Here is a 25601-nt window from a genome sequence, read left to right on the forward strand (position 1 = left end):
TAAATAAAAAGAAAAAAGCATTTAAACCTATTTAAGTCAACTTCAATATTTATAACAAAAGTTAATTTTAATCATCCAGCCTAATGAATAAGGAACTAAGATTCTATGCACATCTGAGTGTACACACACACAACTACCTGCATGCCTGGTCCTAAATTATTAATGGTTTGTTAAGCCTCATTGACCTTCATACTTGGAAGAGATTTTCTGTCATCTTATTCAATGATTCATCTAAATATTGTCTGTTGCCTTCCCTCTGGGTGGCCATTCTGCTTTTGTGAACAATAGTCCTCTGGTAACCAGAATATGGTGTGACTTCCGGAGGCAGGCCTCACCGTTATCGGGAGCCCATCCTTTGGGAAAAAATCTGTCCTTCTCTATTTATTGGTCTTACTTGTAACCCTTGTTGTCTTTTAGTTAAGCAGACAAAGGATTGTGCTGTTGCTGTTTACTTCAAACGTACTTTATCTTGTATAGGTGCATATACACACTGAGAGCAGGTGCATTTTTAGAGATGTTTGTCATGATATTTCTCTCCTCTTTTAATTACGTATAGCATGTCTTTCAACCAGAAACTATGTTTTATTTTATGCATCTTCTCAATAGTTTTCCCTTAGAGATGAAATAATACCATGTAGATATATCATTCTGTTTGGACATCTTCTCAGAATCTCTTCACTCTCCCCATTCTCTAGGGCTAAACAAACTTGTTCTCCCAGCACTTAGCCTTTTCTGTTGTCAATACAAAGATTCACAAGTCCACAACCTATTTACTCCTTCAACACATATTTATCAATCGTCTCCTATGTGCCAGCAATGTTTTAGGGATACAACGATAAGCAAAAATAGATGTGGTATCTGTTCCCATAGTACTTTCATTATATTAATATTATTAATCAAATATTTGCATAAATAAGTGTAAAATTGCAACTACGATGAATTCTGTGAAAGACAGGTACATGGTGTTATGAAAACCCAAAATAGAGAGTTGTCAGTGTCAAAGAAGCCATCCCTGGAGAAATGATACCTGAACAGAGGAAAATAAAAGTTAAAATAAGCTAGAAAAAGAGGAGAGGAATGGCATCTTAGGAAGAAAAAAAGCATGAACGAGGCCTATGGCAAGAAGGCAAAAGGAGATATGCCACATTCAAAGGACAGTAGGAAGATTGGTATAGCTGGAGTTGAGAAAGCAAAGAGTGATACAGAACAGGATGAGCCTAGAATGATAGGAAAGAGCCAGACTGTTCAGGAAGGACATGTTAGCATTAATTTGGGAAGTTTTCGAGGACAGAGTAGGCTTCAAATCCTTGAAAAGGACGTTCCTTGTGAAGTAGCTGAACAAACAAATGAAAGAGAGAGCAGTTTTTGAGAGAGGACTGCTTCAATTAGTAATTTCGGAGTGGAAATATTACATCCAGATATAGGATGAGATCTGGGGCAGAGGTGGAGTGGAGGTTGTTGTTAAAAATAACCAGGTCAAAGAACTGGCAGGCTAGGTGTTGGGTGGGTCATCTTGGATGCTGAAATAACCCAGGGGTTATGGCAAGCCTTGAGGTGAGGAAAACCATAACTCAGTGCCAGGGGTTTTAATAAATGTGGGAAAGTGACCAAAAGGTCACAAATAATTGAGGACTGACCATAGTTGCCATGGTTCTATAAGAACTTGTATAATTTCTCTGTGGGGAATTACATCTTCTAAAGGTTAATGCTAATGACCACTGCAACTGAGTGCAATTACAGTATTTATTAGCTTTATATAGCCCTATAATTTTATAATTTAAGTACTTCTTAAATATATCAAAAAGTTGGAGAAGAATTTTTAGAGGAAGAGAATAAATAAGGAAAACTGAGACACAAGTCTAGAAAGGCCCCTTGCGGGTATATAATGCCAAACTAAGAGAAAGTTCACTCTGTAGGAGTTAGAGAGTCAACAAAGGCCACCATCGTTTTGTGTAAGGTTGTGGTAACTATACTTCAGGAAGCATCACCTGGATTTGGTATGCTAGATAGATTGGAGAAGGGGAGAAGACCAAAAGAGCACAATTGTGAGTTGACTGCAGTTGTCTGGGTGAGGGCTGATCAGATCTTGAGTGAGACCCATAGGAAAAGAATTTCAGAGGGACAATGATTTTAGGACTCAGTTACCAGCAGGGAGAACAGGCAAATATTATAATGACTAGTAGAGAGGTAAAGCCATAGGCAGAAACCAGAAATTCAGGAAGTGGTTCGTTTCACAGATGAATACATATTACATTTATGGTTCTGGAGCACATCAAGGTGATTACAAATGTAGATGTTAAACTCAGAGGAGAGGTAAATTGAAAAAGCTTCCTGTGGTTAACCCCTAACCATAAATGCCCATCCTTATTTTCTTTGCAGCCCACACATACTCTTCCTGCTTTAGTACCCCTTCACTTTCTTTCCATTTCTTGTTGCTCATAGATTACTTCTGAGGATAATGTCTCCTCTGCTCCCACTTTATAGTTTCCTTCCCCAAACATTCTGCTGTTTCCTAGAAAGTCTCTCCTTTCTATTTTAGTTCTCTTCATCTGTATCTCCGCATCTCTAATGCATTCAGCATGTTTTATCATGGTTACCTCTTGCCAATTTCCTCCTTCAGACTTTGGGCTTTAGAGGACAGGGATTCTTTAAAAGTGTCTGTATATATACACTGTTCTGGTTCAATAATAATTTGTTTAACAAATTAGCTAATTAAAAATTAACAGGATTTTCTAAATTGAAGAGTTTTATATTTTGAAGCCTTCATTTAGGGAAAATGAAGGTGATGAAATAATTCAAAACAAATTCACAATCCCAAATGTCAGAGATGAATTTACAAAATTTCAAGAACTTGTACGCATTTTCCATATGACAGTGGTTCTCTGTCATATGATAATGCTCGAGTGGTGCTTGGCCCTACTTTATTTTGTTCCCTTTCCTAATGCACTCTTCAACAAAGCAGGCAGAAACCTAATCAGAAAAGCAACATTTATTCTTGGAAATAAGGACAAAAAGCCCCTCTCTCACATACCTTCTCTGAAACTCTATTGAGATTTATACCATTAGTATAAACTACTGGAATATGTATTTACCCTCCAATAAAACTAGGTCTTTTAAATCTCCTATCTCTTCATTTCAGCAACACTTATATCTTTCTGCATCTGAACAGGCAATGTCACAGGAGCCTCTCTGACTAGAAGACGTGTTGGTGGATGATGCTACAGCTGGCTAAAGCAGAGAGTGTAGAGGAAGAAGGAAGCTGAGTTTAGGATATTGGGAATTATATATGTTTAATAGGTGATCTTAGAAAAAGGAGCCAGGGGAGGTCAAATAGGTAGGAGGAGACATAGAAGAAGGCAACACTGAAAAATTCAAGAGGAGAATTCCCAAATCTATAGAGATAGAAAGTAGATTAATAGTTGCCAGGGGCTGTGGGAGAGGGCAGATTGGGAAGTGACTATTAATGGGTACTTTGGGGATAAAGAAAATATGGAATTAGTGAGGATGGTTGTACAACTTTGTGGACATATTAAAAATCACTGAATTGTACATGTTAAAACAATAAAAAAAGGAAATCCAGGAGAGAAGAGATGTTGAAATGTGAAAAACCAGTCAAGCACATCTAATACAATAGAAGATGAAGACTGATGGAAAGCTATGGGATTTGGTGATTAGGAAGCCAAAAGGGAGCTTGAGGAGAGTAGTTTCAATAGAATAGTTGCTCTCTTCTTTCTGCCCCATAAATTATAACTTATAAGGTTATTGCTTCACATACTTTTATTTCTATTGGCAGAATGTCTGATGATACTGCAAGCTCAGGAATGTGTTCAGTTTATATAAGCTAAAGCAGCAGTCCTCAACCTCTTTGTCACCAGAAACTGGTGCTCCTATGAGAATCTAATGCCTGATGATCTGAGGTGGAGCTGAGGCGGTGATGTTAGCCCTGGGGAGCAGCTGCAAATACAGATGAAGCTTTATTCACTTACCGGCTGCTCATCTCCTGCTGCTATTATTCTAGACATTAGATTGACCGTCAATTATGGAAACCACCTCCTTGATGGTCCGAGGCCCAGGAGTTAAGGACCCCTGAGCTAAAAGGACGTTCTGGATGAATTTTAGAAATTCTGGCGATATGTGCTTATGCTCAGTGGGATAGAGTATAGGTGTATCAATCTTCCTGCCCTTCTAAAACCAAACCCATACTACCAAATCAGGTCAGTTCACGTTTTATTAATCTCAAACATCATTTCCAATGGCCTTAAATGAAACAGGCATTACCTCCTTTGAATTCCGATAATAGCTTTCAATGTATGGCTATTTGGCATGTTCTTTGCCCTGTCTTGTGCAAGTTCATTGATGGAGCACTGTTGGACTTATGACCCTGGGTCAACCACATGAATTTTCTGAGCTAGTTTTCTTGGTTTATAAACCGAGTTTAAGAAACCTTAATCTGAACACCTCTTATAAGAAAATAAGAAAGTGCTTTGAAACCTATTAAGCAAATGTAAATATGTGTTTAATTGATATTGTTGTAGAGTTGAAGAGATAATTAAATTCTTTATTGCTTTTTAGACTCTAGATTGGTGTAGGACCAACCCCCTTAATTAATGCCTTGTTTGTAGGATCATAGGCTTCATATATGTGTATACCTTACTAAAGCCTGCCTTTCTCAGTATTGATTGGTTGAAATGAATACCGTTTAAATAAGAAAAATCCAGTATCATACCATGACTAACTTCTGTATTGCCTTTATCATTTTTTTATTTGTTTTATTCTGCTCTTCACTTAGGTTTCCCTAATGAGCCTGCTGCAATTATTGCCCTCAGCACCACTAAGGAATGGCTGACCAAGAATCACCATGAGGTAGGGAGAACAACACAATCAGCAAACATTCAAGATGGTGTGATTTGATCCTAAATTTCAAAAAGGCAGATAAATTTATTCCATACATATCAAGTAGACCTAGTCATTGAGCCAAAGCTAGCTGACTATGCTTTATTCAGGTCACATGAGTGATTGACTATTTTCTTGTAATTAATTGAATAGATTATATTGATTGGTTTTGATGGCGAAGATGGGCTAAGTGAACAGATTCATTTAGCTATGATCTCGTTTTTACATCTTTACATAGTATGGGTTTTGTGTGTAAGAGAGAGGACTGGATGGATTTTATTAAGATTGAGAATAAGGGATCTTCTTGTGCTATTTTCCTTAAAGAGTTAGGTTATCTTTGTTGACAGGGGATTCCTGGTGTACAGTAAATTTTCGGTATAATAAGCTTTTTTAAAATTTATAACTAATCATTTCCATAAAGTGATTCTGAGTGTGATATTGGACTGGGCTTGGATAATTGATAGTTAAGTTTTCATAATCAACATTTTCCATGAAACTAAATGCTTCCATCAGAATATTCATCATGCCTCCTATTCTGCTTATTTAATAATTGGCTATGTTTAGTAATGAATAGAAGACTTGCTCAAGTAAACAAAGCAATACAACACATAGAAACACTATGGAGGCTTGGATTTCAGAGATTTGGCAAGTAACATGACAGCATATAGGTTTCACACAATGCACAATCTTGTGTATTTTTTTCTGATTTTGTTTTTCTTTTTAAATATTTAAATGAATGCTGTAAAGAGTTTTGTTTCATTTGTGATGGACCACAAATTTAGCTTTCTTCTTGGGTAGGAAATAAATTATTTGGAAATGTTTGGGTTTGGAAATAGACTATGTGTGTTTATTATTGAGTGATAGCTGTTGGTGCCTTTGTGTGTTTAAAGAAACAGGAGTGTCATTTTCTGCTAATTCTTAAACAGAAATATTAAACATTGTTAGTCTCAGATACAATTTAAGACCAAATGGTGAAACATACGCATTTTGGTGCTTGCTCTTTTTTTTTTTTTTCTCTTATTTTGAAAGGTATACATATGAAAGCTTCAATGTAGAGGATAATTTCAATAACCTCACAGAGGCAGAAGTTTTTAAAAAATCTGAAAATGTCTTTAGCACGTATTATTTTCATGACAATTTTATGAAACATCTAGGATAGATATTGTTATTCTTATCTTCATCTAGAATCAAAAAGTTAAATGATATATTCAAGACTTCAGAGTCACAGAGCCATTGTCTGACTCAATCCTCCTGACTCTAAAGGTCATTCTTCCTTGGAATGCTTCTGAGACCAGGAAAAATAAGTTTAATTCCTTTGAAAGCTGGTATCTTCCATAAATCTCTTGGTCATAGTAAAGGCTTCTCACCTGGACCATCTGCTTTGTAAAAATGTAGAGTGTTTCATGAGTAAAAGTTGATAACTGAGCTAATGTATTGGTACAAATCTATTGTTTCCACTACAATAATAATCCAATAATTATCCCCACTGATGGAAATTCACATGTGTTATCTCGGCATATGATGAAAGTACACATAACCACATGAAACATCAAGGAGGTGATGATCAAGAGCAAATGTGTTGGTTGCACTTATAGCTTATTGATGAGTTCTATTGATGGATCCCCTCTAGTTAAACTATTCAGAAAGTTATTTTCCACAAATATTTGTTAGTTTAGTGTTTTCTACTTAATGGTTTTTGCTCTAATTTCCTTGCTATCCTACTCTGTCTTTGAGTCTGTTTTTTCACTTTTATATCCTTTTTTTGCTCATTTCTTGTGTCCATTTTAGAAATTTTAGGTAATTTGGATTGAGAAACACAACTTAATTATTGCTCTTGCAACTTTAAATGTATCCTGTTGTAATTCTCTTTTAAAAGTCTTCTCATTTCAGTACGTGTCGGCTATTTTAAACAAGTTAACTTGAACAAGTGAGATTTTACTTAATAAAAGGATTTTAAGTGGTAAGACATGGATAAAAGTTATACAAATTTATTATCTAGCAATATTTTGATTTATTTTTTGCTCTGTTAAAAAACAAACTAGGTTAAGGATTTATGAAAAAATATTACTTCTTATTCAGTTGTCTTTTCATTGCAGTATTGTTTTGACATCTTGATTGTTTAAGCTATTTAGTCATTAATTCATCCATTTTATAAGTATTTATCAAACCCTACTAAGCACAAGACACTTTTCTAGATAACAGATACAGAACACTGAAAAATACAATTCTTTCCTCATGATTTTCATAGTCTAGGAAAAAAGAAACAAACAAATAAAGAAATAGGATAGTTCAAAGAGTACTTTATGAAGTAAAACTGGATAATTGGACAGTTAGTTACTGGGAGATGACTATTCTGAGGATGTAAATTTGAAACAAAGATTTGTGTGATGGGAAGGAGCAAGCCAAGCCACACAGAAGTCGTGAGACAGAATATTCCACACAGAGGTAACAGCAAGCGAAAAACCCTGAGGGGAGAATTAGTTTACTGTTTGCAAGCAATGATAAGAGAGACAGTGTAGGTGGAGCAGATTGTTAAAAGAATGGCAGAAGATAAATTTGGACAAATAGACAGGGTCCGGATCATGGAGTGTTGGAGTTCATGGAATAACTTTGATTTTTATTCGAAGTCTAATGGGAAGTGATTAAAGGTTTGGGCAGGGTGTGACATAATCAAATTTACCTTCAAAATGACAATATCTGGTTGCTGCTTGGAGATCGTACTTGGGATTGTACTTGTCAGAGTAGAAAGGGGAAGACTGATTAAGAGGTTTCTGCAGTAAATCCAGGCAAGAGATGAGGGTTCTTTGGAATAGTGATGGTAGAAAAGGAGGTAACAGCATCAGGTTTGGAATATATTTTCACAATAGAGGCAACATGATTTGGGGATTGTTTTAAGCAAGCTAGTTTATGCTGCAGTTATAAATAACCTCCAAATGTCAGTGCCATTTTATTTTTTTTAACGTGCTATTTGTATTTTTTGAGTCAGCAGAGGGCTCTGGCTTAGTCAGGAACCCAGGCTGACAGATACTCTACCATATAAAATATCATCTATCACATGATAGGAAAAGATAGACAATCAAATAATAGCTCTTAAATGCTCCTACAAAGAAACAAATGCATGTAACTTTCTCTCACATTTCATTGTCCAGAGCAAGATACCCAGGGTACAGGGTATTGCAGTCCTCTCATATGTTCAGAATAGAGGCAACCGAATATTGATGAACAATTGTGATGTCTATTATAGTAATTAATCAGATGTGGTATGTGAGGAAAACAGAATTTGGATTCATTTACTGAGAAATTTGATAGAGGAACATGTTTTATATAAAAAAATTTAAGAAATAAAATAAGAATTATGTTGCAGACAGTTAAGCCTGAGGTGATTTTAGATATATAATGAAGATTTCAAATAGAAAGTTGGCTATATGAGTCTGAAGGTCAGGAAAGGAGTCAGAACAAAAGACATGATAAAATTAATTAATTATCGTAACTTTATTTAGATTTGGGTCTTAGTTTGAGACTGGTTATAAGAAATAGAAATAACCTCAAGCTGACTTATATAAAGGAAGGTATATTATATAATAAATCATATAAAGATGTTTTGAAATTCAAGGGTGGGAACTGAAGCAGGGTCTCATGAGTGACTAAAATTGCAAACAAATTCAACAGGAAGCACAATCGTTCATTTTCATTCTTCTCTCAACTTCTCTTTCAATCTTTCTCATATTTTTGTTTCATTATTTACTTTATATTTTGCACATTATCTTCCCTATACATTCACCTGTTTAACATGGCTCCATTATGTCTGTGTCTACCTATTAATGGGTCCATCTACCCTGCTTGAGGCAAGGCTGGGATTGAGCTTTATGGGCAAAGTTGCATTTTCTGGGATTTTCAGCTGGTCAGTTCCCCTGAAATTCTCTTTTAAAAATATGGGGAATCCATGTAATCTGAGACTACTATTAGTCACCATATCACCTTCAGTCAAATAAGTATATAATTCAATGGTCATATCTTTATGACTTTTGACTATAAATAGTTGATAATGTCATGTGATTAGAGAGCCTGCACATTTCACTATTTCCTCACTCTTTGATTTCCAAACCCTCAAGAAGGGTTAACTACCCACTGCCCCAAAAAAAAAAAAAAAAAAAGTTATTTAATTCTATTTAATTACACAAATCAACCCCAGCTCATGTAGCTGGATAGTTCCACATCCAGAGAGGCCTGACTGGAGCACTTGAGACCAGTGGACAGTATGTTTCTGTCCACTGTTTCTGTCATCCACCATCCACTTGTTTCATTTGCTCAAAGTCTAAACTATGAGGATGCTATTGTCACCACAAATTTAAGGGGGCACAAGGACTTGAGGGAGCCCAGCTGAGCAAATAGTACAGTTAGCTCTGACTGCAGTGGTTGCAGTGGAAGAGATGGAACAGCACTTTAATGAAAAGAGGAAGGAGGATTCTTGGGAGGTTGTAATTGGGGCACAAAAATGACTTACCAGCACTAAAAACTATAATGACTCCTGATTGAAAAATTGAAAAACAAAAAAGATTATTCACTACTGAGAATTGAATTATTGCTCTGAGAAGAGCAGAGAGATGAATTATCTTACAACACAGAACAGAAATACAAAGAAATGGAAATTATGACTGAAGAGAGAAGATATGTAGCAGAGAGACCCAGGGATCAAACATGAGGTGGGCTGGGGATGAAGGTTACCCACTGGCATTTTTGGCTAAATTAAGAATTAAGAACTTCTGAGTTCAGAAATCAAAAGAAAAGAATATCAGAGATTGCTATAAAAATTGACAGCATGTGGCATAATAACCTTTCTATAAGTGCCCATTTTTCTCAAGTAGAAACTTTATTACAGAGACAAGTGAGCAAAATGAGGGGCTGTTAGGGAAATGAGCAGCAGAAGTGTGGCCCAGACTCTCCACTTGTGCTGGCTGCTCTGCGGTGTCATCTGTGGTTTTGGGCACTCCTCATTTTCCAAGCAGTCTAAAAATATCATTCCTCATGAAATAGTGATCTCCCCACTGCACAGCTCTGAGCCACCCTGTTCATTTCTGGAAGTTAGCCTCAGAAATGTTTTTACAGTGCCTGTTCTATTGTTCTATACCCCAAGGACTCATATGGCATCCGGCTATTGGTCTCTAGGGCAATATATATAGTATTTGTAATGTTCACCATAGAAAACAGAAGAACAGGGTATCTTTCTCTAAAAATTACAAATGGCCTGATATTGTGAGATATTTCTCTGTTATGGAGGTCATGTTCAGTGACTTCACGGAACTGCAACATGTAGCAGTTACAGTAAGTCTTCTGGGAACTCATCTCAGAGTGAGGTATCTAAGAAAATTCCAAGCTGGAAGATAAGTGGTTTCCTGGGTGCTTGTAAATGTGGAATCCCTAAAGTACTATTTGGGCCTCAGTTGCAGCATGACACAAACCTGGACAACCTTCTTCCTTATTATAAGCAGCAGATAGACGGGCAGAAGCATAGACTTCTGGGAGGCTCTAATTAAAGCTGTGGCTGTGTGCAGCTGATCAGAGGGGAGGCCATGGTTTATCTGAGACCAGGTTCCAGCTGCATCTCTGCAGAGCTTTGAGGATGGCATTTCCCAGAACAGTTTCCCATTTAATCGGTCCATGGGAATTTTCTAGTTTCCGTGCTCCTGCTGACAACCCACTCCGCCACAAGCAGACCTCCTTGTTCTGGGGTGGAAACAATTCAATGGAGGAGCTGTTGGTTCATTTTTGAGGAACCTTAGTGAGTTCCTGGCTTGACTTGGATGTCATTGGCGGGAAGGAACCCCGGCTCTGCATTTTTGAAACCAAAATCAGTTTTTTTCTATGGTAGGAAAAAGGTGGGGGTTTTCTCTCATCCATGCAGCGTTTGGGCCTTTGCCTAACATATAATCTTTTTTAACAATGTTTTTAGCAGATTGTTATGCGAAATGTTAAATATCATCTCCTTGTCATTTAAATTGTTTACTCTGTGCCTTCTTGAGGGAAACAGGACATCTGTGGTATTGCCATTTCACACTTTAAGTAGTGTGCTTACAGATGTTTCAGGGCGTCATGAGATGCTCTGTGCATTGAGACATATCCGGCTCTGCAACTTGTTGCAAGCCAAGGTCCCAGACTTTACCTAGTGTGATGTAGCCCTCAAGGTCAACTGACGGTACCCAGAGAACAAAATTGGTTTTGAGTTCATCATTGGTGTCCTTTAGAAGTGAAGATATCGATTTCTACAGTGTGGAAGCAGTGACTCTCCCCTGCCTTCCAACATTTATACACACAATCCACAAAGTATTGAAAAGGTGGACAGATTCCTATACTCCAGAAAATAGAATTGGGAATCCACTGAAGAAATGTAGGTTCAGCATCCCGAAAGGTTCATATGCTATTCTACTAGTTTTACAAGATCAGAGAGGGACAGAGCCACTTGTTTCTTCATTACGGATCACGAAAGAACCATCTCACTTTAGCTTCTGGTGCCAAGAGTATTTTTTCCCCTTCTTGGCAGAGTTTTTGAACATATGCAGTGTTAAACATTGTCACTTTTTTTTTTTCCTAGAATCACATTATGGATCACCAAAACAAACAAACAAACAAACAAACAAACAAACAAACAAACAAACAAAACCCCAGCGTGGGACCTGCTTTATGTCATTGACATGAAAAGTCTTAGGATCTTTGTGGTTCTTAAAAGGAGGGTTTAAACAATACATAAAGTGATACCCACATTTCTGATGAGAAAATTATATCCTTCACACCAAATTTCAATTCCTGTGGATAAATTTTTACAGAATTGCAAAATACATAATGCATCATTCTTCAGTTTTACACAACACAGGGGTGTGGTTCACATTTGGAGAACTGGGAGAAGAAAACGAAATGCTCAGTGTTCTCCCCAAGGAATGTATTTTTATGTCCTCAAACATCATTTGAGTATCTATGCCAGCTTTAGTTTGGGGTGCAATATAACACTAAAATATGTGTGTTTGGAAAAATAAGTTCCGCCTTAAAATACATTCTGTGTAGGGATGTGGTTATGGTAATAATACACATCATTCTAATATGATGCTATAAAAATGTATCCTTTGACTAGCCCAATCATGGTCTTCAGGTAGGAACCGTGATGCTCATAGGCTGTGACATAATTGAAGAAAATGATTCCCAGACTTTATACATATGCCATGATCCTTTGTTTCTTCAAGAAATCTGATGACTTGAAGCTTATATTTTTTCTTTCCTTCCATCTATCTTCCTTCCTTGCCTATCTCACTCTCCCTTCCCTTTCTCTCCCTCCCACCCTTCCTCCCTCCCTCCCTTTCTCTCTACCTTCTTTTCTCACTCCTCCTTTTTCCCCCCTCTCTCTTTTATATAGACACTCACACATACAATGCTTTCCCATTCTCACATTTTCTTTTTTTTGAGATTTGTGACAGACAGTTACACTGGTGGTCAGAAGTGAGTGTTATCTCTTTATCTTATGACTCTAAATTCCACTGTTAGAATGAGAGCCATGCTCCAAGGAAGCCTCTGCCTTAACTTGGTGGGAGTGTTCAAGTGCTTGGTGTCACCATATACTGCCCCACATTAGAACTTGCTAAGTAGGCAAATCCACTTACTTCTCTATCACTACATACCTGTTCACAACAGGTATGCCCGAGTTTTTGGAGCCAAAAATTAGAGCCCTTTGCTATTGCCTCCAAGCTTTATAACCTTATTCCTGTCAATAAGAAGCATGATAATATATATTTATCTGCTTTAGTTAGTAAGTTAATGTGCCTAGGGTGGGGAGGGCTTTAATCAGACACTTTTAGGCATTAAGGTAAGGCTGCCTAGGCATCCTTTCCCCTACTCTTACTCTGTGTGGAGAGCTCTTTAAAGTCTAATGATTTTTTCTTCTCCTAGTAGGGGATGTCTGGATAATCAAGGCCCCAGGGTGCTTTAGTGATGCCAACCTACAGTGCCCTGTGGTGTAGAGAGGCTTTGTTGACTTCTGTGCTGACCTATAATCAACAAATGTCCTCCTCTGCCAGCTGTCCTTCACCCAGCACAGTGTCCATTATGCCTCCATTCTAGATAAATAGAATGGAGTATAGAGAGAACCTAAAAATATGCTCTGTCTTGGTGGGGGAATGAACCTATGTTCAGATAGGTATGGGAAATTCATATATATGTGCTACTAGGCCTGGGGATTCTAGAAAGAGTACTAGGACATGTGGAGTAGGTATGTGAAATAGCAAAAGAAAGAAGACAAAAAAATATTTTTCTGGCTCCTAGTGTGTCCCATGGCTTGTGTTTGGGACACATACTATTACATGCTTCTATGACATATGCTATTACATTTTCACAACCTTTCTTCAAGGTAGGTTTTTTTTCTTTCATTTTACAGATATGGTAGTTAAAGTTCAAAGAAAAGGAAATTCCTAAGGTCAACTACTTGGGCACTTGCATGTTCTGTAACACTACTTCTGTGTCCAGTGACAGTTAGTGCAAAACTGAAAATCTTCCCCAAACTTAGCCACTCAGAATACATTTGTAGATATAGAATCCAGTAGGCTGATTATAGTCTTTCCCTAGGATGTTTTTGCAAACTGGAGTTAGGAAAGGAAATTAGGATTCACTTTGATGGTGAAGCAGAGAGACATTGCTGCCAGCAGCATGTCCCCTGCCATCTTGAGGAGAGGTGGTCTGCTTTAGAAGGATATTTTGCTGAAGATGTCACTGATTGTTGGGCAGTTGGCAGAGTCATGGAGCCCATTCTGCTGGCTTGAGTGAAGAACCGAATTGAGGCAAAATATGGTATATTTTAGCAAAACAGTATAACTTCTCATTTTTAATTTTAACAGCTCAAGCTAATAATTCTCAACTAAAGAAAATGGAGAACTGAGAATCTTTTGAAGGGCTTTTCCCCACAAAAAAAAAAAAAAAGCACTTTATGTGCTTTGAATAGTTCATTCTACCCCTTTCAAAGAACTGCTATGTTGAACTGCTGCTTTTTATGGGTGTGTCCCAGGTCCTTCATATACGTTAGGCTGGGAAAATACTTAAGAGTCACTATTCTCAATAGCAAAGTGAGTAATAGCTGTTTAAAAAATTTGGTCTTTTAACACTTACTTTCACACATGGGGCAAATCAAAAGATTATTTATTTATATACTGATGGCTGATTCTTCTTCCTTCTTCTCTGTAACCTGGAGGCAAGAAACATGTAATAATGGAAGCCAATAATGGGTAGAAGCCAAGAATAAGTAACATAGATCGATGTGTTTGAAAGAGAGTGGATCCCTTTGCAAAGTATAAATTTTAAGTCCATAAGACAATGAGACAACTTCCAAGTCTGCAGGAGTATATCAATGAGGCCATGATATAACAGTAGCTTAAATCCTCTTCCATGCAACCAAAATGGGATTTATGGTTCCTGGGAGCTAGGTGTGAGGAGGTATGTTGCCTTTTACCACCAGCTATTATTATCTCAAAGAGGAAGCTTGGTGTACAGATTAAAACATTGGATTAAAAGTCAGAAAACATAGGTTCTAATAAGATTCTTCCATTTTCTCATTTAACCTTGGACAATTAATTTCATCTTCCTGGGTTCCTCATCTGCAAAACGGGGAGGGTAGGCCATGTCTCCTCTAGCTCTGGAATTTATTACTATTGATGTTGTCCACTGTTGCAGCCAGCTGTGTCTTTGCCCAGGTCATCGCAGCACAATCAGACCAATAGAAATCTATTTTCTCTGTTTCTCCAGGCTCTTCAGATGACATACCAAAGATAAAGAAACATTTTCATATGCTGTCTGGATGCCTTTAAGGTGATATCCCATGTTTATATGGGTGTATTTTTAGAGTCAATATTAACAACCTTGACCCATTTAGTGTAGGAGAAGAGGCTGCCATATTGCTTTTCTGTAAATGATCTGAATTATATGGTGGTTTCAAAATAGCCAACCTTTAAAACTCCTTATGAAATTCAAGCTGCTGATTATCCAAATGATGTGACATTTTTATAAATAGAAAATAAAATTCCGAGCATGTGGTTAGATCTACATCTGACACAGGGATAAAAATGACACTGAGAGGTCCTACTGAAGGACATTTTATAGCCATTTTCATGAGCTAGAAGTATGAGCCTTCCTTCTACCTAGATAGGAAAGAAAAACAACCCTTTGCCTTGCCCTCATATTGATTAAATAGGACTCATGTGCTGCTATGATTGAATGGAAAATCAGTAGTCTTACCACTGCCATCCAGCTTAACTCAGGGAAGAACAAAAAAGGTACTTTCTCATTCTAGTGGAATTAAATGATTTGCCTATGAGAGGAAATGTTCTCAGCTAGGACTCTGTTTTATGTGGAAGCTGTGGCCAAAGCCATAACCATCTCACTGTTTCTTCTAACACATTTAAGCATAGTGGTGGCCTTTATAAAAACCAGACTTCTTTTGATCATGACACTGCTACTCACTATGGTAAGAAACATGGGTAGGTCTGTTGAAGAAGCCATAATTTCTTCAACAGGAAACATACTAGAAGAAACTTCACAAGAGTGTGGACCTGTGGACATATAACATCAATTTAATTATGGGTAAAAGCTGGTTTGGAGGACCTGGATTGTGAGCCCAGTGACCGAAGGACATGCGAACATACTCTTCTCAGTCAGATTGAGTTTTCTTTATTTCTATTCATGGCCTCCTTAGAAGTCCCATCATACAGGAACTTGAATAAGCTTTAATCTCTTTATTCTACACCAGGGAGCCTCAACATTTAGTGAAAAGATTATTCATTTACATGATGCAGGAATAGAAGGTTATTGGGGGATTTACAGTTCCTTAAACCCATGTCGAATCCATGTTTCTAAAACCTGTTCATAACGTAGTGTTCCCATTTGCGATCCCAAGTTGGAAGCCCTCAGGCAAATAAGTAAGAGCTTCAGGTAGATCCTGAACTACTAATCTTAGACTTGGTTCTGCAGCAAGGGTGCAGCCACCTGGCATGTGTGGCATGTGACCTGCTGAGCACCAGAGCAAGTTCTATTCAGTGGAGGAGACGTGCTACTTGTACCTATAGCTTCTGTTATAGGCACTCTTTACAAAAAGACAGCAATAAGGAGAGAGTGAGATTTTAAAAGATGAAATTTATTATCAGTTTCAAAATAAATCTTTGCATGAGATAAGATATATGAATTCATTTTTCTTCTAATTGGTCAAAATTCTCATATGTTTCTTAGCTTCTTTCTGCATTGATGTGATGCTAGTACATAGACTTTGTTTTGTTGTTGCTTCTCTGACAGTGCTCCTAAATATTAGCCAAATTATCATCTTTGCTCAATGGCAACTTAAAAACACTCCAACAATCTCTCCTAAAGCTGGAGGAAAAATGGGCTTGTTAGGATCTATTGAGATGTGTCAGTTTCGGGGCCTTTTTAAAAAAGCTTAAAGGATAATTTTACCCGTGTGAAACTTTATGTGCTGACTTTATAAGCATAAGAATAACTCAACTACATTTATTCTGCAACATAAACATTGACTGTGCTTAACCAGCAGATTTTTCCTTGCTCTGGGCTGTTTTTCCTGCCCTATTATATACTGAAGAGTTTCCGTAATGGTCCAGGTGAGCTGTGTTTGTCCGAGGGATACTGGCTTGGGAATCAGGGAGATTCTGGGAGATGTTACACCTATTCTGGGACTGTTTCTCATCAGTAGAATAAGGTGAAAATTATCTGAGAAATAATTAAATCAGATAACTGAGATATCTTCTAAATCTACTACATCAAAATATCAGGAAAGAACAGCAGCCTCTATTTTGAAAATTTCTCCAGCTAGTGGTTGAGAATGATTATACTATTTACTCTCAAGGATCTCTTCCAACTAGAACGCGCCAAGGTACAAGCTCATATTTACTCTCTAATGTGGGAAAGCATCTGCTAAGTGAGAACTGTGAGAGTAAGTCCCCCTCTCAACCAGTATATAACTGGCTTTCTAACAAGGGATTAGGAACTTCATGTGGGGTGTATTGTCTAGAAGGTACCAGAGTGGCCACCGCAGACTTCCCACTAAGGAGCACTTGTTTTTTCAGTCTCATAATTCCCTTTGACATGGGTTGGCAAATAAATGAGTTTGATCATGTCTAAATATTATGTGTAACTTCGACTCACATGAAATATCCATGGGAGTTGCTAGTCAGCTTTCTGTGGCACCCTGTACATAGTTGGGCCTCTCTTTTAGAAAGTACTTTGTTACTCTAAAAGAGTTGCTCTCTTTTAGAAAGTACTTTGATACATTTTCAATATCCTGTTTATAGTAATCATTGTCTCTGGATATGTGTTCAGATACCTTCATGCATGAGATATATTTAATAAGTAATAGTCATCAACATGTACAATTGAATTATTATTTGAGTAATTATTATAGTCAGATTGTAAAAGTAAGCGAACAGGTTTATCTCTTGGATCTTGTCTATATTGGTTCCTGAAAGACCTTTTGAGAATGAAGTGCTCAGTCACATGAAGCAAATTAGTTTTCCCTGGGTATGAGGGCACCATTTAGTTGTACCTTCAAGAGATGATTTTCTAATTGGTACCTTGTCATCCTTTATGGGGACCTGTTTCCACCATCCACCCGTGGATTGGCCCCTGGATATAGATATGTATTATCCACAATGTTTCCAGAATCTCCTGCCACTTGACAAAATTAACTTTCTTTAAGGAATTAGAAAATGAACCGCTATACTAAAATCGCTGAAAATGCTAACCACCTTAATATCTTCTTCTGTCCAGAATTTTACTCTGAAAACAATTAGAGCATGATGGGCTGTGTGTTTGACAGTCCAAATTGAGCTACAAATGACCTGAGTATGCTTCAGCTAAGCACAGGGCAACTTAGGAATGTATTAAGTTGAGTAATCATCTCATATGTTTTTCTGCTGGGTTCAGTGACATCTACAAAGTTCATTTTTCTAAGAAGTTTTTTCTCTTTACAAATTTAAACTCAAGGGAAATAAGATCCATATGTTTCTGATTCATTTGCACTAACTCATCAAAACATTCTTTTCTTTATAAGTTATTGAATGTCTACAGAGGCTTTTGACTGTTTTTTTTTTTTTTTATGTTCTTGTAAGCCTTTCTGTCTAGAGGCAGGAAATGGCCATTTGCCAGCAGTGAGTGAACCCCCCATATAGTCACGTTCTGTATAGGAAGCAAAGGAAAAAGAAATTTCATCCCACATTTTCTAAGTACATTCAGCAAATGGTTTCCTTAGAGGGTAGGGGTAAAGATATACTATGGAATGTATTAATAAATTTATTAAACATGCAATTAAAGAAATTCCATGAGGTAGTTGCAGCAGAAATGGAATTTAAATTGCTCCCTTCATCATTACCTTACCCGTAAAACTCTTTAGCGCCTTTGATTTACCCAGTAGTATAGAGCCGTGAACTAAGTAAAATGTGAAACATCGTCAATGTACAAAGCAGAGGTTATCTGTATGTGTGTGTGTGGCACAGAGAGATTGATTGATTCAAACCCTATTCCACACTACATTTTTTACTTCTCTATATTGAATTCAACATCTACTTTTGAGTATCAGAAATAATGTGGCATACTGCTCTGTTACAAATAAAGGTAAACTTTATAACTTACCAACAATAGCCAAGGATAACTGGATTTCAAAAGCGAATAAACTTTAGCTTGGTCATTCACTAACTCACACACACATACACACACACACACATACATTTTAAGTGTCACTTATGTTGAGATATTGAGCGCTTCCTTTGTCTAAGCACCTCACTTGGATGATCTCATTTAATTAACACAACAATCCTATTTGGTAGTCATTATAATCATTCCCATTTTATGGATGAGGACATTAAGACTTAGAAATGTTATGTAAAATTTCAAAGACCTCACAGCAAATAAATGACAGAGTTGAAATTTTAACTCAGGATTCCAAATTCATAACCATGATAATAAAATCATATATATATATTTTTTTTTATGATGAAAGTAGACTTCTATATCAGAGATCTCTTTTCAGCTTCTATATCTCATTTAAGTCTAATTCAGATTTCTTCTGCCATTATCTCATGGTACCATCCATGCTGTTGCTCATATAACTTATGCAAATTTTCTCATTATTATTATAATTTTTTTATGAAACCAAGATAGTGTGTTCACGGTCCAGATAACTTTTATTTTCTTGCCTCCAGCACAGTGCCAGGACCAAACTCATGACAAATTGGATGAAATAGTGAACACATGGGACTTTTATTAGCTGGCCTGAAGCTGTCATAGTCTCCTAAGCCTTCATGTGATTAGAGTTAGAGCTGAACAGCCTGTTAGGACACCATTTCTAAGCCATAGATATGACCATTAATTCATTAGCCAAATCTGATCAAATGATAAACAAGCTCATGGCATTTTTAAATCTCCCTGAGACTGCGTAGACCTGATATGGCTCCAGTTTCTCATTGATCAGCCTGGTCTTTGTTTAGAGCGCATGATTCCTGAAATAACAAATCCCTTTACTTTTTCCGTTCATGTCTGCTCAAATATCGCATCTTTGGTGAACTTTTTCTTCACTCCTCCCTGCAGACTTTTACTGTGGTGGTGGATTTACTTGTTAGCTTACAATTAACTCAAAGACAGGGATTCTATAATTTTGCCCATAAGTGTGTGTGTGTGTGTGTGTGTATGTATGTTTTAGTTTGAGGGGCCCAGCAGGTAGAAAATCTTGATAAAAAGGCATTGAACTAATTAATGTTTTACATTGTTTCTTTTTTTTTTATTATTTATTTTTTAGGCAAGGCAACCCTTGGTTGACCTCACAGATTGCAAGGACTTTGTCAGTTTACGATCCCTTATTTTTTAATTTTTTACGCCTACAGCACCTGGTTTTCCTAGGTGGTCTCCAATCCAAGTACTAACCAAGCCTGACCCTGCTTAACTTCCGAGATCAGACAGGATCGGGCTTGTTTAGGGTAGCATGGCCACAGGATACATTGTTTCTTACAATGAGGAGTTGGGCATGCGGAAAGCCAGTACATCTGTCTCATACAGGTCTTCTTTTTGGGGTCATATTTTGAGCATGCTAAATAGGGTTTTCTCTGTATTTCAGTAGCTTTTAAATTAAGATTCAAATGTTGATCTCCGTCCCCACCCCATAAAAAACACAGGGACTAGAAACCAGCGGTAGTGTACAGAACTCCAGCCAGATCCCAGGTGTGGCCCAGCTCTGGGGGAAATTCTGCTCTACTCCTTCCTTCATCTATGGCTGACTGGCAGTGTGTTGGGGTTGGGCAGCTTTCAAGCTATATCTAAACTAGAAAACCTATTCTAGGGACAAACTGGAGAAAATAGAGATTCCTGGAAGCTCATTCCCTTTCCTGAGCCTTCGACCTGTTGATTTGTAGTAGGTGTGCATAGTGCTTAATCCTTTTGCCTACCTGGTCTTTGGTTTCTCCGCAGAAGCTCCTGTGATTTTTAAACAAGTGAACCTTGGTCTTTAGGTACCCATATTATCTATTTTCGATACATCTACTTTTAAATTCTTTTTAAAAAATCTATCTGATAACATCAATGTTTCCATTTCCAGTTTTAAAGTCTGATGATATTATTTTTTAAATGTATATTTCCACATATAACCCCTTTCAAAAAAAATGTCTCAGAAAAATCAGTGTAGATTCATCTGTAATTCTTTCAAAAGCATCCCAGTCTTCATTATTTAACAAATATTCAATAGTTGGTTTGGGCCAGGGCTTGAACAAAGATGGTGGATACATAGTTCTTGTCCATACTAGTGGTAAAATCCTTACAAGACATCACATTTTTCTAACATTTGAATATGACAATCAAATATATTTTCAATGTATTTATTTCAGATCACTGTTTTTGAACATGAAATGCAATAAACCAAAAACATTCTTCAAAGGAAACTGGTTAATATTGTCCATACAATCTGTTAGAGAAAACAGCACAGTTATCACATAATAATGTGGTAAATGCCAGAACAAGAGGTGCCCAGAGCACTGTGGGACACAGGGTAGAGGAACAGACAAGGAAGGTTCTGTGTGCTTCCTGACTTAAATGGACAAGTACACTGGAGCATGTGTGCCTCCCCACTCCCCCTGCTGCCCTACCAAGGCTTTCATTCCCCTAGGAGTAAAATCCAAATGCCTTTCTTACAACATGAGCCCTTGACCCATGGTCCACAGATACTAAGAGGTCTCAGAGAGTTCATGAACTTGAGAGAAAGAAAAATAATTATTCTCATTAAACTCTAACTGCAGTTTAGCACTTTCTTCTATCATGACTGTAGCCGCAAACCACAGTGATGTCAGCAGTTCCTGTGACTTTATCATCAGTAGAAATCACAGATATTTCCTATCACATTATAGTTGTTGTAGAGATCTCAAAATACTACTTATGATCATCATGACTTCAAATCACCACTAGATCAAACAACAACCCCATGAGATCTTGTTTTAATGTGTCAGTAAAGAAGCACACAATATTGCCATAACACACACTGATTAGGTAATTGTTATCTCAATAAAATGGTTTCCTTTGTAATCTTTTGTATTTTTGTTTGTTTAAAATCCTCATATATATTCTGAGATGAATATGTAGGCTTCGGTCAACTGCTAAATGGATCCACTACACCAAAGAAAAGTCTCTTGGTCCCTCCCATACTATTTTTCCCTTGCTTGCTACCATCCAGTCTCACTGATCTCCTGCTTGAATCCACCAAGCATACTTATGCATCAGACCACCACCACATGGGTGACAAACAGCCTGGATAGACGAGTATTTATTGGAAGCAGCCTGATAGCTATGTATCCAGTGTCCATTGGCCTTTTTGCCCTCCAGTGACTCATTAGCACACATAAAGCAAGCTCAGTGTGATTCTTTTTGCAGAGTAGAAAATATAATTTGAAGAATTTATTGATCTTAACAGGCAAACCTGAAAAATGCTAATGGAACAGGTTGCTTATCTATATCTCACTGCCTAAACCTGCTGCCTGTTTCACCCACGAAAGACAAGCAGATATTATCTGCATAATGTGTAGGCGCAAACTATCAAAAGTCTGGAAACTAATATAGCTGGCAACAGACATTCTTTTCAAAGGCATCCACAATAAAATGAGCCCCTGAGAGAACTTGTATCACACAATTTCGGGTGCTTAAAGAGCATGCTTTATAAGGTGGGGAAAGGTAATGGGTTCATTACTGCCAGAATGCGATGTCTTGACACACAGTTTGATATGTCTGAATCTGACATTTAATAGCTGAGATGATAGTGGCCAAATACTTCTTGAGGTCAAATCCATGCAGAGTTCCTAAAAGGTGAGAAATTGCTGAGATCTGTAATGACAAAGCTGATGAGAAGATTGATGAAATGGTGGTGGCAATAGTTTGAGCCTCCAAAATCGCTTGTGAATGATTTATCCCATTGACAGTAGAGCCAATAGCTGAGCACTAATTAAATACCAGCCACTGGGGAAACATTATAAATGTCTTTTGGCTCTATGTTGGCAATTTTGTACTTTTAAGCAGATATCAAATTATTTTCCAATAATTGTTCTTTTAGACTTAAATTTTATGTGCTCCCATTCCTGTTCTCTTTTTCTTCAATCTCCAGCATGTTTGATTTGAAACCAAAAAGGAGATGAGGAAAGAAAAAAATGAAGAAGGGATTGAAGGCAAGAGAAAGATAGCAAGTTGACAGGAAAAAAAGGGGAGGGAGGGAAGAAGCTCCCATGTATTAACAATACTTTTTTCCTTTCCACTCTGTGTCTAATTTGGATAATATAATAATTACCATTTATTAAGACCCTATCACAGGCTTGGCATTTTGTTAAGTGCTTTATATAGAATAAAAGTTGGCATTTATTCTTTACTAGGAGCAAGACATTTTGCTAAGTATAAATAAATCCTTGCCACTATCCTCAGGGTGTGGGGATTTTCTTTTTCCTTTTTCTAAATACAAATTAGGAAACTGGGGCAGATTAAAAGTTGAAATCTCACTTAAAATATTCTGTCTTGTTTTGATAACTGTGAGAATATATATAAAACAATTTTTAAAAGGCCTTTCATGTAAAAGCAGTTTACGAAAGTTTTAGTTTGCTAAGAAATACAATTAACACAATTTAAAGAAAACTGTTAAGTACATAAGCGCTGTAATTCAAATTAACTCTTAGCTTCAGTTATGAAAAAGAGATAGTGTCTTACTCCTAAAATGAGTGATACACCAAATGACCGCAGTGGGAAAGAAGTTAAAATGGGCTGGAAGAACTAGGCATCCTGAGGTTAGATCATCTTTCTCTCCATCTGTTCTCTTTTTGGCTTGCACTGGGTTGGAGAGGGACATTCTTGGAGGCAGGAATTAAGACTCTGAAGATGTAAGTACAAGTGAGGTCAGTCTCCATCATAGCTTCTTTATCTGAAACACCTATGCTGATTGCCAATAGCTCCTTTATCTGAAACACCTATGGCTGATTACCAAGGGCTAACCTGCAAAGGCTTTTGAGATAAGTCACAGAGAAGCCTGGAAGTGGGTACAATGCAGAGAAGGCTATTTTATGGGAGTTAGAAAAAGTAATGTGTCAGAAAGAAGCATTCCAGTCAATTCCATCAAACTCAATGAGGACTGGAAAAAGCTTACAGTAGTAGAATGATTAGTGACATAAGTAACTGAATGTTTCTTTAAACGGCTTGTTGGATAGGAATAATCTATGTTGTCAGTTAACATAGATTACATTGGTGGTATAAATAAGTTTCACAGGTAAAACTCAAATTGGGTAGAAAGTAAATAAAATTTCATATGAATCTCAGGGAAAGAACCTATCTTGTCTTTTTTGTGAAGTGTTTAGACTGAGAGAAATATCTGCAGAGAGTAGACATGGCATAGAGACTTTCCCTAACATATTGAAATAGCACTTTCTGGAGTGTGTCAAAATGCAGATGAGCCAAAGTTAACATAACAATAACTACATGAACAAGGTGTTCATCCCCTTTTGTCTTTTTTTTTTGGCATCTAGGCTGATAATAGTAATAATGCCTAGTGTGACAATACATGCCAAGGCAAATTAACACAGGTGTCTTTCTTGTTCTTCAGGTTTAAGGGGACCCTGAAGCTTCAGTATTTCCCTGTAATAACAAAGATTACAGCTTCCATGACAGGCGAGACTGTGCAAATATGAAAACAGATTCCCATTCCAAGTTTCTCTATGGCACTATTGGAAATCAAGTGAACACATTCTATACTCTGAACCCTAAAAAGACTAAACATGTGTTTGAAAAAGCAAATCAGGGCTTAGATAGTCTCTAACAGATCTCTTCTTTCTAATTTCTTGAACAGAATATCTTGGCCTGGGTCTTAACAACACCCACATGCCCATCTTCCCACTAGTTCTTGTTGATGGGTTTGGAAGACTTGCCATGGGCCAGATTTCACTAGAGTTTGTCATACTGGAGCCACAGTCCCCCACTTCAAACAGACTTTCATTCTGTTCATCATCAGATACATTTAATGGCAAGTGGGTGTTTAAACCACAGAGAAGAGACAGCAAGAACAGATATATAATTAGATGTTTCCTGGCTGTGTGCTTTGTGGATAAGCCTGTGGATTTTCTCTTGAATGACTTGCCCTAATTGTGTTAACAGCTTCCCACAGCAGAGAACTGGGCTAAATCTGATCCATGAGCTTGAAGTTTGAGGTGAGGAACTCTGCATCTACAAGAACAATTATAACTATAATTAAGAAAGGGTTGATTTTCTTTTCAGCTTGCCTTCTCATTTCTCAGTGAGCATGGCAGGGATTTCCACTAATAATAAAGACATTCTGGAGATGTAGAATTAGAAAGTAGTTGACTATAGTTAATTGGCAGATTATTGTATTCCCATAAATTCTGTCTGGGATGGCTATGAGTAGATTTAAAGCTGCTAGGAAAAAATAAAACATACAGCCCTTCTCAATAACTTTGTTTTTAGCTTGAAACTTTGGTGTTTTAGTAACTTTGGTACAAGATAAGCATTAACTTAAGGGTTTTATTTTGGAGAATGCTAAAGTAATGGATATCATAAGAGATTCTGGTGGATCTCCATAAGCTTCTATTGGAGCTAGGGGACAGAATATATTTTGAACTTGTATAAAAATAAAAATGACAGTATGACACAATTCACTTCCTGCCATCTCTTGAGTAGTCCATATATTTCATCACATGTACAAACAAATCAAAATTATTGATAATAAAAACCCAACAGTATACATAATTAGGATATGCTAATTGTAGGATTTTAAAGAAACTAACAAAGCTCAAAATGAACAGCATTCTCATTTTGTAAACAATAATAACAATGATTAAATGGAGATTTTCTTTCAAGTGTTCTACACTGAATTTTAAGTCAAGATTCAAGGGAGACAAATCAATTCCAGTGCAATTCATAAGTGTAGTTTTATCTGGCAATGGCTTTGGGCCATAGGCCACTCAGAGGAAGAAATTACACCAGAATGGGATCAGAAGGTTTACTAAATGCAGGCCTTTGGCAAGGTGCTGAAGCTCTGAGTATTAGTTTGTCTACATTTGAAGGGAGGAAGAAAGTGCACAGCTGAAAGGTCGTTGAGAAGGGCCAGGACTCAGGTGAGGCATGCAGGGTGCCTCAGATGCACAATTTAAGGTGCCAACACT

The 25601-nt window shown here is 37.2% G+C and overlaps 1 protein-coding gene and 1 pseudogene across 1 annotated transcript in view; one reads left to right on the top strand and one right to left on the bottom strand.

Moving 5' to 3' along the window:
* MACROD2 (MACRO domain containing 2) overlaps positions 1 to 25601 on the top strand; it is a 1889795-nt gene that overhangs the window by 1400693 nt on the left and 463501 nt on the right. Inside the window, exon 8 of the mRNA XM_023536764.1 lies at positions 4790 to 4863. Within this exon, the coding sequence (XP_023392532.1) occupies positions 4790 to 4863 (74 nt within the window). The remainder of the gene's footprint in view (positions 1 to 4789; positions 4864 to 25601) is intronic.
* On the bottom strand, positions 19791 to 19909 carry LOC111747057 (annotated as a pseudogene).

This window comes from Pteropus vampyrus, unplaced genomic scaffold, assembly GCF_000151845.1.
Source record: "Pteropus vampyrus isolate Shadow unplaced genomic scaffold, Pvam_2.0 Scaffold7, whole genome shotgun sequence".
In the NCBI taxonomy this organism is placed as follows: domain Eukaryota; kingdom Metazoa; phylum Chordata; class Mammalia; order Chiroptera; family Pteropodidae; genus Pteropus; species Pteropus vampyrus.